Source organism: Chamaea fasciata, unplaced genomic scaffold (genome assembly GCF_029207755.1).
Source record: "Chamaea fasciata isolate MVZ Bird 193981 ecotype frontalis unplaced genomic scaffold, bChaFas1.0.hap1 SCAF_19, whole genome shotgun sequence".
Taxonomy (NCBI): Eukaryota; Metazoa; Chordata; class Aves; order Passeriformes; family Sylviidae; genus Chamaea; species Chamaea fasciata.
In genome coordinates this window covers 7,036,367-7,048,115 of record NW_027094104.1, presented here as the reverse complement: position 1 = coordinate 7,048,115, position 11,749 = coordinate 7,036,367, and the positions used below count along the sequence as shown (strand labels likewise).

At 48.0% G+C, this 11,749-nt stretch overlaps 2 protein-coding genes across 4 annotated transcripts in view; one reads left to right on the top strand and one right to left on the bottom strand.

Moving 5' to 3' along the window:
- Nucleotides 1-62: 62 nt before the first annotated feature.
- Nucleotides 63-3,867, bottom strand: MRPS7 (mitochondrial ribosomal protein S7). The gene is made up of 5 exons (XM_066200576.1): nucleotides 3,786-3,867; nucleotides 3,054-3,245; nucleotides 2,690-2,753; nucleotides 1,629-1,796; nucleotides 63-788 (listed from the first exon to the last, which is right to left on the bottom strand). Exons 1-5 carry the CDS (start codon nucleotides 3,839-3,841, stop codon nucleotides 567-569), a joined length of 702 nt encoding a protein of 233 aa, XP_066056673.1. The 5' UTR covers nucleotides 3,842-3,867; the 3' UTR covers nucleotides 63-566.
- An 84-nt stretch (nucleotides 3,868-3,951) lies between these two features.
- Nucleotides 3,952-11,749, top strand: part of GGA3 (golgi associated, gamma adaptin ear containing, ARF binding protein 3) — a 20,506-nt gene continuing 12,708 nt past the window's right edge. For 2 of the 3 annotated variants that reach the window (XR_010723459.1, XM_066200563.1), the window contains exons 1-5: nucleotides 3,952-4,007; nucleotides 9,350-9,434; nucleotides 9,828-9,903; nucleotides 10,364-10,462; nucleotides 11,263-11,386. Coding sequence is in view for 2 of the 3 variants with exons in the window: in XM_066200563.1 (XP_066056660.1) it covers nucleotides 3,968-4,007; nucleotides 9,350-9,434; nucleotides 9,828-9,903; nucleotides 10,364-10,462; nucleotides 11,263-11,386 (424 nt within the window). In the remaining variant the exon portion in view is untranslated. Of the gene's footprint in view, nucleotides 4,008-9,349; nucleotides 9,435-9,827; nucleotides 9,908-10,363; nucleotides 10,463-11,262; nucleotides 11,387-11,749 lie in introns of those variants that run through there. The other variant, XM_066200564.1, reaches the window with a different exon arrangement.

The window sequence follows — 11,749 nt, the reverse complement described above, 5'->3', positions numbered from 1 at the left end:
CAGGGCTTTACACAACCAGGGCAGCTGGAGCAACAGAGACAAAGGTCTGGAATCAGGAAACCTTTCCCATAAAACTGGTTTTATTTTGTCAGAATTCCCATCGAATCTGTGCAGACCATGTTGCTGATGACCAAAACCAAAAATCAAAAAGGGCCTTTTATTGCCTGTTGTACCAATTCCTGTGGAAGAGAATCCAGCTCTGCTCTTAGCTCTGCAGCCAAAAACATTGCTGATTTGAGGAGCAGAGAGACTTTCACATCCCCAGGAAACAGGTAAGTGAAAGATGGTTTTGTTTAGCATTGCTGCAAGAAAAACATCTAAGGCTTGTCTTCACAGGGAAGTGATTATGAAATAACTGGAGCAGCCCTGCTGGGGCTGGTAACTCAGATTCCCCCTTCCCCCATCCAAACAAGCACAAAGAAAAAGAACCTCATGGGGATCGTGTGAGCTTTCCCTGGGTGAGATCAGAAGCTGCCTGCAAGGGATATTCCACCTTTCCCACTCCCAGGCTGGCAGCCCTGGGGCTCTGCTCTCCAGGCCGTGGCAGCGCGTCCCACGCAGGGTCCCTACCACCAGCGGAAGTGGGCGTATGCCCTGTTGGCCTCTGCCATCTTGTGCAGGATGTGCTTCTTCTTGATGATGGGCCCCTCGTTGTTGAAGGCCAGGAGCAGCTCCTGGGAGAGCTTTTCTGGCATCAGTGTCCGGCGGTGCTTGTTCTCCCTGCACTCGGTGATCAACCACTTCATGGCCAGGAAACGCTTCCGATTGTCCGTCAGCGGGACGGGCACCTGGGAAAGGGTTAAACCAGGGCAGTGATCAGCAACCTCCTCCTCCCCAGCAGCCACACAGCACCAGCTGGCACCTGCAGGTGTTCACTGTGCTGCTCTCTGCAGACACACCTGCTCCCCACAGCTGAGCCCTGACAGTTCTGCTGTGTCCGTAGGAACTGGCCACTGCTACCAAAATGGAAGTTCTGGCCTGTTCAAGAGCTGGGTCCAGACTGGTTTGAGTTAGCAGAGATGGGAGATGGTCACCCCATCTCTGCACTGAATACAGAGAAGTCACAGAATCCAGCATGGTTTGAGTTGGAAGGGATCATCTCATTCTTAGTGCCTCCTTATCTCACCTCTCCTTCAGGCCCCAAGGGCTGTAGAGCCCTACGCAGAGACAGATTCTGCTCGTGTTTTAAATATCCCACTGGATCTAGGTGACCCATTTTGCTACACTGACCTGCCCCAGGGGTTTGGGACCTCTCCCCAAGCAACATGGTGCAGTGGAAAGGATGGGACTGGTAGTCCAAGGACGACCAATTCTTTTGCTGTTGATCCCTGTCTCTTTGGAAAATACTTGCTGTGTATTTCTCCTCACATCTAGTCAGAGAACCAGAGACTGCTGCTGATTAATGGCTGGACTTGACTGATCTTGGAAGTCTTTTCCAACCTTAGTGATTCTGTGACAGGGGAAGCACAATACCCAGAGGTGGGGATCCTGATTTTGGACAGTTTCTAGGTGCTGTTTTATTCCAGATTGCAAAGTGGCTATTTCCAAGGAGAGATGATCTTGAGCTCATGGGGTGGAAACCAGTTCATCTGCCTCCCTAGCTAGATGTGTTCCCAGCCCCCTTTCACCTGGTAGGTTTTGCCTCCTTTGGTGATGCTGCTGAGCCCGATGATGGGCTGGCAGTTCTTGAGAGCCTGGTGGAAAATGACGTAGGGGTTGCATTCGATTGTCTCCTTCTCATTTTCTGGAGCTTTGTGGTACTTCTCCACCTGCTTCCTTTTAATGGCCTCCAGAGTCTAGTAGGAAGAAAGGCAAGAAAGAAGACATAGAGAGCAGATGGATTCTCTCACTCCATGAGGTTATATCACTTTTACAAGCACCCATTTTCACCTGAGCAGCTGATCCTCCATCCCCAGAGGCAAAAGACCCATTCTTAAATTCTTTAACTCAAGTTTTACTTCACCCTCTTCCAGCTCTTCAGTCTCTTTTATCAGTCATTGCATTTCTGATGAGGGGGATGAGGAGCACAAACCTCCGCCAGAAGCCCGGAAAGGGCAGGGACAAAGTGGAGCCAGGAACAGGGGTCTGTGCAGTGAGCATCCTCTCCTGCAAAGCCTGGACTCCAGAGCCCCTGTGCTTTTCTGTAACAAGGTATCAGCAGTTAATTGGGAACATTTGGGCAAAATGTTTTCCCATTTCAAGGGATTTCAAGGGTGGAAAAGACTAGATGGGGCCACCAGTTGCTGTGGGTCAGAGCAGGCTCAGAGCTGTGTCATGTAGGTGACACACCTGTGGGACTTCAAGGGCAAGTTATACAGAGGGTAAGGTGTGACAGAGAGCTGCAAAGATGATTTTTAGTGAAAATTCTGCTTTTTAAGGGTATTCTCTGTGTTCATGCATTACAAAAGGACACAGGGATACTGAAGGATGGAAAGAGGAAGTTCTCCATGAAGCTGTCACCTGCTGGTCTGTGAGCTAACGGGGCTGGGGCAATGTACATTTTATCAAACAAATCATGGTTTATCAGAGGAATCATGCTGTGAGCAACGTGTGGCAGAACAAAACACATCAGGACCACAGAGATGGACCACCCAAGTTCTGGTAATTTCCAATTTCAGTGGGTTTGACATCCCAGCCTTCCATTTTGTCTAGTTTTAACATAACAGTAAGAAGAAACATTAGTTCTTACCTGAGACATGAGGCTTCTGGCCAGCACTTTATTTCCACTCTTCATCATCATATTGGTGAATTTACTGTAAACACAAAATCAGACAGGATCTGATATGAATTCCGATTTTATCACCCACAGAAATAAGCCCCCTACCCCCATCCCTTTGTGTTGTTCCCATGGTTAAGCTTGGGTGCTGCCACATCTGCTATAATTATCTCTAATCGTTGCAGGACAATGGACTCGTTGATAGGAAAAGATTAACCCAGAATATAGGGATTGTGCTGTAACAAAAGGCAATGTGGAACCAGCAGGTGAGGGTAGAGGAGGGCAGCACAGCTCCCAGGCATTTTTGGAGAGAGGAGGAGCTGCTGCTTTCTCTGACCTGATCATGGGGTCGCTGAACACGGAACTGGAGAGACTGGGAGGAGCAGCTTTGATGGGTCGAACAGCCTTTAGCTCCATTTGTTCCTTTTCCTCCTCAGTCAGCTCCTCTAAAGGTTTCTGATGCGATTCCGTTTTCACTTCTGGCTCCAGGTAGCTGGGGTTGTAGCGGCTCCACCTCACCGGCATTATCCTGCAGGGATCAGGAGAGGCGGGCTGTAACCCAGTGCACGAGCTGTGTCGTGACAGGGATGCAGACAGATGTGGACCGATGTGAACACGCCCCAGAAGGACACGCCAGATGTGAGAGGCATCAGGCGGCAGCGGGGCGAGGAGCTCAGTGCGGGATTCTATCCCTTTTTTCACTGTTCCTGTGGCCAGGCATTGGAAGCGGCAGCGCAGGGGGACGGTGGAGTCACCATCCCTGGAGCTGCTCATGAGGCGTCTGGACCTGGCGCTGTGTGATGTGGTTTAGGGATTAGAATGGCAGTGTTGCGTGTGCGATCCGACTGGATGATCTTAAAGGTCTCGTTTAACCTTGACAGTTCCACGTCGGTACGAGCCCGGCAAAACCAGCCGGGCGCTCTGCCCGTGTGCTCCCGGTGCGGCGCACGCCCTCCCCGCACCCGTCGTGTGCTCCCGCCGAGCCGCCCCCCGGCCTCCCCCCGTGCTGCCCGTGTTCCCGCGGTGGGGAGCAGCCCCCGGGAGCCCCCCCGGCCCTCTCGCCGCTCACCGGGGCAGCCAGGCCCGCAACCGCCGGCCCAACCCCGCCGCGCTGGGCGCCGCCATCTCTCCTGCGCGCGCTGCCGCGCGGGGCGGGGCCGGCCCGGCCGTGGGGGCGGGGTCAGCGCCGGCCCCGCCTCCCTCGCGCCGCTCTCGCGCGGGCGGGGCGGGGCCCCCGGTCGCTCCGGCAACATGGCGGAGGCTGAGGGGGAGAGCCTGGAGTCGTGGCTGAGTGAGTACTGCGGGCGTGGGGGCGCCGCCCGGCCCCGCTGCCCCACGGCCCCTTCGCCGCTTCCCAGCGCTTCCCTGCAGCCTCCCACCCCGCCGCTCCCATCAGCCGGGCGGGAGCCCCGGGGCCGTCCCGGGGAGGCCGGGGGGTGTCAGCGCCTTCGGGCCGGGTTGGCTTAGCCCCCAGAGTTCCAGCGCCCCGGGCGCGGGGGCTCAGCACCGCGGGGATGTGCCGTCCCGTGGGGGGAGCCGGGGCCGCCCCTCCCGGCGGTCACCCCGGTGTGGGGCGCGGCAGCGGGTGGGGGCCGGTACCGGCTCCCGGGGGCGATGCGGGCGGCGGGCCGGTCTGCAGCTCGCCGTGCTCAGGCTGCTGCTTTTCCTTGTCCATTGAGGGTCATGGTTCGTGCCTGTCCCTCCCGTCTCTTCCCTTGCCTGGGTTGTGGCCCGTCGAGTGTGTACCCTGAGTGCTGTTCGGGAGGTTCAGAATTGTGGGCTTTCTCGGATGAAACGTATTCGTTTGTTACACAACTGTGATTTTTTTAAGCAGACAAATCTTGCTTTATGCCTGCCTGAAGTTTCAGGGTAGTTGTGGACATCCATTCCGTACAGGCTGGAGTATATCAAAACCCTTTGTCAGGATAAGGCACCTTAAACGTTACAGGGGACAAATCCCCGTTATTGTTGATGCCCAGCCCCTGGTGAGTGTCCCCTGCCTGTGTGTCCGTCCGTGCTGCCCATGTCATTTGGGCTTTGCTTGTGCAGAACACAGGGATGTGATTCCTGAATGAATCAGTCATAACTGTGATGGTTTTTCGTATATTCCACACACAGGAGCTCCTGCTGCTGTCCCTGGGAGGCCATGCTGCACATCACATCATAGCCTGTTGCCTAGATTTTCTTTTTTTTTTCCTCTTTTTTTTTTCTTTTTTTTTTTTAATAACTATTTGGTTATGGCAGCAAGTGGAGTTCCAACTAGTCCGGCACAGGACAAACAGCAAAAGATGGTCATTATCCCAAATACCTCAAAGTGCAAAACCTGTTACCTTGGAGCTATCCTTCCATAAACAAGACTAGACAATTCTCCTTCTTTCTTGGTATTTTTATATAAAATTCAAACATGTACATGCTGTCATGATCTGTTACACGAGTTACTGGCTGAAAGATGTTTTCAGCTCTTCTCATTTTAGCTCGATCCCTTCTGTCCCCTCACCATTTTTGCTTCTCCTCTGAACTCCCACAATTTGTCAATATCTTTTGTTGTAGCCTGTGAGACACAAGAAGGAACACCCACATCCCTTCCTTGCAATCTTTCTCTGAGGAGAGCTGACTCACCCAGTTCAGTTTGTGTGTGAAAATATCTCTAGTAGGAAGGATATTTTTGGGTTGTATAGCCTGGAATGCTTCCTGACTGCTTGTTTCGTGGGGATATTTTTTAATTGAGGAAGTTAAGGGAGAGGTGATGTGTCCTTGGCCAAGGGGCTAAAGGGAAGAGTTGTAAAGGCCTTACTCACTGTGAGAAGCATTGCAGCGAGCCTGATTGCAGAGGGGCACGCATTCTTCAAGGCTTGAGTGCTGCTCTCTTGATTTAGGAGGATGCTTTTATGCCAGGTCACTGCTACAGCGATCGCTGCCGGCGTGGCTGTGTCGCCCCTCCCATCGCAGGGAGCGCGGAGCTTTCCGTGGCCGGGAATTGCCGGCGGAGCGCCGAGGCAGAGCTGCTGCAGCTCCCGCCTTTCACCTGCCCTCCCGACGGGTTTTTTTTTTTTCTGTAATCGTGACAAAGCCGTGGCTAATGCCAACCTTGAGCGTGTGCCATGCCGTGCCCTTCCTAAGGGAGTCTTCCCAGCCACGGGGAGATGGAGAGTTTCTTACTGAAAATGTTTGGGTTTTTTTTTCCTGTGGTGGTGTGCAGCCTCCTGCTGACCTGCCTCTGGCATCAGGTGGAGTCACAGAGCCATGAAGTAACATCATTCTCGTGTCCTGCTGCTGCAGCAAGAGCAGCACCTCAGCCTGGGATGATCTGGCATCTGCAGATTCCTCATTCCAGGCAGCTGGGATGAGAGAAGGTGATCCTTCCTGGCCCTCCTGGCTGGCAGGCTCTGCCTCTGCTCTGAGCTGAGGCAGGAGAAGGTTAGGAGATAATGTCACTTGTGCAAACACAACTGGAGCCTTTGACTCCAGTGCTGCTTTTTTTCTGCTGCATCCAAAAAGAAGCTTCTTGTATCCCACTCATGTCAGGCTAAGGCAGTGTTCCACTGTGGAACAGATGCAAATGGATGAAATATTGTCTTAATTTCTTTTTTTTCCTTGGTTGGTCTGGCTCAGCATTCTTTTCTGCTCTGGACTGCAGAGTCTGTCTGTTAGATTGGACATGCCTGGGCTGGGAGTCATAGGCTACACCTGACCTGGGGAAACTCTTTTTTTAGGGTGGCTTTTGGCTCATTTCAGTGGAAAAATGAACCCAGGAAAACAGGAGCATTCATTACCAGCCAGTCAGTGGTCTGTGGTTCTCTGCATTCCAGCATCATTTCTCTGTAGAGAAAACAAACACCTTTGTTTCATATCTAATTATTAATGCGAATGTTGCCTCGTTAGCATTTCAGTCTGGCAGAGCACCTGATGGCTGAGTGGCTCTGATACTCAGGGTGGGGGTGAAGTAGCTTTGTTTGTCCTGAGCACATTAGAAAAAAAAAGCTGAGAACTGAGGCAGAAGTGGTGGCAGGACAGGGGTGGTGCCAAGACTTCAGTCCCAGATTGCTAGTTTAGATTCATGTGGTTGCCAGTGTGAAATGGGATTTTTCAGGAGGGGGCCAGGTGGACAAAGGTCTCTGGAAGCAAATATCTGGTACCAAAAGGGCCTTGGTTGGCAGTTTCAACAGAAAAGCCAAGGACTTGATATTCCAGAGCACCAGCTCTTCATCCTGGAGTGAATCCTTCCACATTAGGGTTGAAGCAACATATATATATTTTTTTTCATATATATATATATATATATATATATATATATATATATGTAAAGCAGCTCAGACAAGCTCCTTGCCCACATTTTAAGCATTCTGCATAAAAATAGAGAGGCTTTTAAGTCACAACTTGATCTTTTAAGTCACAACTTGATCTTTTAAGTCACAACTTGATAGATGTGACACAGCTGGAAAGGTGAGGTGAGTGATTCCACTCTGCTGGGATGCTGAGACTGGGAGCAGCTCTCCATGCAGCCTGTTGTGGTGTGTTATGTGAACACATCAATCTGCAGAGCCAGGTCAGGGCTTGTGATCAGGCCCATTAACTTTTATGGACCAAGGTTTCATGTGGCTGTTTTATGGATGTTGGAAATAGGGAGTTTCTTCACGTGGAACAGCACTTCTCTTTGGCAAGTCACTCTCTCCTTCTGAGGCTTCACTGTCTTCATGTGAGAGCTTTTGCAGAAAAAAACTTGGGTGAGTCTGAGAGCCTGAAATGATCCAGTGTCATTGCGAAAAGTTTTTGGTGGTATTGGAACAGCTTTAAAATTAACACTTTGAACGTGGAAGTCTTAGTTACATTTTCCTGTTTATACCACATAATTTTCCTGACTTCAGAATGTGCAGCAAACAGAGTCCAATTGATTGTGTGTCCTTATCTGTTTGTGCTCTTCCTGCATTTATTAAGTAAATTCCCTTCATTCCAGCCAGGAACTGAGTGTTTTTCTTCCAGGCCTGCTGAGCACAAAAGGTGCTTTGGAGCACCAAAGCACCACAGTGTTGTTTGACTTGCATGAAGAGGCTTCAGATTGTTGTAAGTCCATGGTTTCGTGATGCTTCCGTGGTGTTCATCACATGGAAATGTGGTAATGAGGTTTAGGTGCCACATGTTTGGAGCAGTTGTTTGGCTCTGCAAAAGTTGTCTTTTAAACTGAGCTTCCCTCGAATCTCTGGAGTTTAAGACCTGCCTGGTAGCTCAGCAAGTTCTGCATGATATTATTTTGCAGTTATTCCTCCCTGGCTGCTGTCTTCTGTTTCTCCAGGGTCCCATGAAGGCCAGCAGTGGGCACAGAGATTCACCTGTGGAATATTTTACCATACAATCCATGGAAAAATTTACTTGCTTTGCATGTATCATTCATATCCTCAGTGAGGAGGAAAACCTGAGCAAATCTTGCAGGATGGGCACAGTAGGAGGGCTGAGGTGCACTGGGAAAGGGAGGGTTTGGAGTAGATGCCTGACAGCCGGTTTTAGCTGTCTCTGGAAAGGTAAAAGGATATGTTTTAATGATGATAAAAAATGACACTTGGTAATGCAGCATATGTTTGTTTTGTTATGCTTCTCTCTGAGATGAAAGTACAGGGATATGCGCTGGTTTTTTTCCTGCCCTTCATCCCCTGCTCTATACTATCTGACTAAGCAATATTTAATTTCCTAAACCTCTTTCCATTATATTAACATTTTTAGGAACGTTTCTTAAATGCCAGCTCTTATATATATAGGGACAGGTACAGTGCATTGTTTCTTCCCTTACAAGAAAGAAAAACCATCTTGTCTGGTCGTCTTGGCTGGAAAATTAGGTTAAAGCAGGAATCTGATCTCCTGTAAATTCATTGCTGCATCAGGGTTAAGTAAAATACATGGAGAAGATGCATTCATAACCAAAGAGATGCTGATAGCCTCACTACTCTGCAATCAGTGCAGTGAGGTCCTGCTGCTTGAGGGAGGATCCTTCAGGAGCCTGAAATAGCCCTGTCTGTAAAGTGTTGATCTCTTGGCTTCAGCATGTAGGGTTTGAGTTCCTGATCAGGTGCAGGCTGCAGTGTTTATTACTTGCAAGAAGAACTCAATGTATAATAATAAATTTCAGTTCATAAATCCCAGGAGAAGTGCTAAGGAATCAATCAAATCAGCTGGCACTCCAAAAGCAAGTGCTAATGCTAAATGACTGATACTAAACATCTGATGTTCCAGCTCCTGCTTCTTCAGAATTCCCAGGGAATACAAAAATAATTTCATATGTAGAAAGTGTGAGGGTTTAACCTTTAAAGAGTTTAATGTTGCAGCCAAATAGAAAGAGACAGCATTTCAGGCAGAGGAAACTGTGAGCTGAAATACTTTATCCTGTGCTCTCATTTATGATATGGGAATAGCCTGTCTCTAAATGCTTGAAATTTGGCACCTGTTTTCTTTGGAAAGCTGCGGTGCTTAGTGGATGTTTCAACTTGGACACACCCTTTTCCCTGAACAGACATACCACGTGTGAACTTTTCTCCTTTTTTTAGAGCTGGCAATAGATGTCAGATGCTTTTCTCTAGGAAATGTGTGACCTTTTATACTGTTTCTTCTCTTGATTGGTAATATGTTCTCTTTCCCTTGCCAAAGATAAAGCCACCAACCCATCCAACAGGCAAGAAGACTGGGAATACATCATCGGATTCTGTGACCAGATCAACAAGGAACTTGAAGGGTAGGTGTCCCAAACTGCACTAGACTTAATAAATTAACGTTCACAGTTGAAAGTGTGAAATTCCATTATCAAACATTTCTTTTATATATACTGATACCACAAGGAAGTGCTGGCTACAGCAGAGAGAAGATGCTGCCTCTCCTGTGAAAGGCAGCATGGCTAATCCAGACTGAGCCCTGGGAAACTGGGAATTCTGAATCTGCTTCTAGTTTTGGGTTCTGTAGCTCCAGGGTTCTCATGTGGCCAGAATTATTTCATTTACCAGTCTGTAAAATGGGGTTATCACTGATAGTGCTGGTGGGGCTTCATATCGTTAAAATCTTTACTTGCAAGATACTCTGTTTAAACAGCAGAATTTGTGAAAGTGTGAAAATCCTCTGTGGTGTGTTCCAGGCCGCAGATAGCTGTGAGACTCCTGGCTCATAAAATCCAGTCACCACAGGAATGGGAGGCAGTCCAAGCCCTGACAGTAGGTAGTCCTTACCCCTCCTCTTACATCCAGGCATATATCCCATTGCATCCCCTGGGTGGAGTACAGGGGGCACGGGGTGTGTCCATGGGCTCAGCTGGGGGCTGAGTGCTCTGATCCTTGGGAAGGAGTGGGAGGGAGCACAGTTCCATCCCTAAAGTGTCCAGAGACAACTCTGGGTTAGTTTGAGCCACTTTCCTTTGTTATCTTAAGACAAGATTTGTGTTTGTTGTTGAGGCCAAGTATTGAGATAACACAGACCCAGATTCACCTGGCTGAGGGAGGGACACCAGCCTGCCTTGATGTGTCATCCCTAAAGATGGGAGGTTGATACCTACATGGAGCAGGAATACTTGCCTCACTGACAGGGGCCCTTCACCTCTCTTCTAAGCAGAATGCACACTGTTATTGTAGGGGTTTGGTGTTGCTTTCAGCCCCTGTTTCTGTTCCTTGAATGCAGGTGCTGGAAGCTTGTATGAAGAATTGTGGGAGAAGATTTCATAATGAAGTTGGGAAATTTCGCTTTTTAAACGAGTTAATAAAAGTTGTGTCTCCAAAGGTTAGTCCCTGAGCCTTACAGCTGTAGCTGCTTTTTGTTTGACCTCTGTAAGCTACAGGCAGCATCCAAAATATTTGCAGCATTCTGTTTGGCTCATTGCACTTATTAGTCTATATTCAAGAGCATTTGCTAGCTAAGCTCTTGTTGTTTGGGGGTTTTTTTATGCCTTACTGAATTTTACAGGAAGTTGGAATAATTTGCTGTCACTATGCAGTCTCTGGGCTCTTCTAATCCTTCAGGTAACTCAAGGGCTTCTAAAACTTGGGCTGTGTTGTTTTAAGGAATAAAACTCCAGTGATGGTGGGAGAGAAATATGATGCAGAGGTTAAAACAAGAGGTTTGACAACACACCATGGAGTTCTAGTCCTCATTCTCCTGACTTGCTGTGTAAAGAGTGCAAGGCTAAATCCCTCAGCACTCATGATGAGTTTAATGTGCTGAAAATCTTCCCTGTGGTGTGATTGATGCAGCAATGCATTCCCATATTCTCTCCCATAAGACAGAGGAGGGGGTGGTTCTCTGTATTGCTGTAATTTTTAAAATAGCAAAATCCTGGAGCCAGCAGAATAGCTGCTTCTTTTTTTTTTTTTTTTTTTTATGAAGGCAATCACAAAGCTTCTCTTCACTGTTATTTCAAATCTATTAGAGGAGCAATTTTTCCTCCTAATGAGATGTACCTTAGAATATCTTGGAACTTGGATCAAACACCTTTGAATGTATTTCACAGAGCTTCCACAGAGCTTTATTTTTAAAAAGAAATTAAGAACATGAAGGATTTGGATCTTTTTTCCCACACTTAGTACCTGGGAGACCGAGTCTCAGAGAAGGTGAAGTCCAAAGTCATTGAATTGCTGTATAGCTGGACTATGGCATTGCCAGAGGAATCCAAAATCAAGGATGCCTACTACATGCTGAAGAGACAAGGTAGGGAGTCAAATGTTCACTCATGGATTCTCTCAGCCTGGGCTTTGAGCAAGAGTGTCACAAAATATACAGCTTCTAATGAAATGGGGTCAAGGCAAGCTCTAAGGGGAGATAGAACAAGGGAGAAATTCTCTGGAAAGCATTTCATTACGTGTAAATGCCTTGGGCAGATTTGGGTTGGCTCTGTTAACTAAATTAGTGAAATACCTTACAAATACTTTTGTTTTGGTTTGAAGGGCCTTTTTAAAGTTTTTTTTTTTTTTTTTTGTTCTTTTTTTTTTTTTGTTCTTTTTTTTTTTTTTTTTTTTTGGTGGAAGTAATTACTGGATGCTTTGAACAAGTCTAATTTAAGGGTAAAAGTCA

What these genes read in the sequence shown, in the direction of transcription:
- MRPS7 (XM_066200576.1), bottom strand. Translation starts at nt 3,841, where the DNA reads ATGGCGGCGCCCAGCGCGGCGGGGTTGGGCCGGCGGTTGCGGGCCTGG. An exon ending in CCAGAAGCCTCATGTCTCAG is followed by an intron (nt 1,797 to 2,689) that starts GTAAGAACTAAT and finishes TCTTCCTACTAG; the next exon opens with ACTCTGGAGGCCATTAAAAG. An exon ending in AAGGAGGCAAAACCTACCAG is followed by an intron (nt 789 to 1,628) that starts GTGAAAGGGGGC and finishes ACCCTTTCCCAG; the next exon opens with GTGCCCGTCCCGCTGACGGA.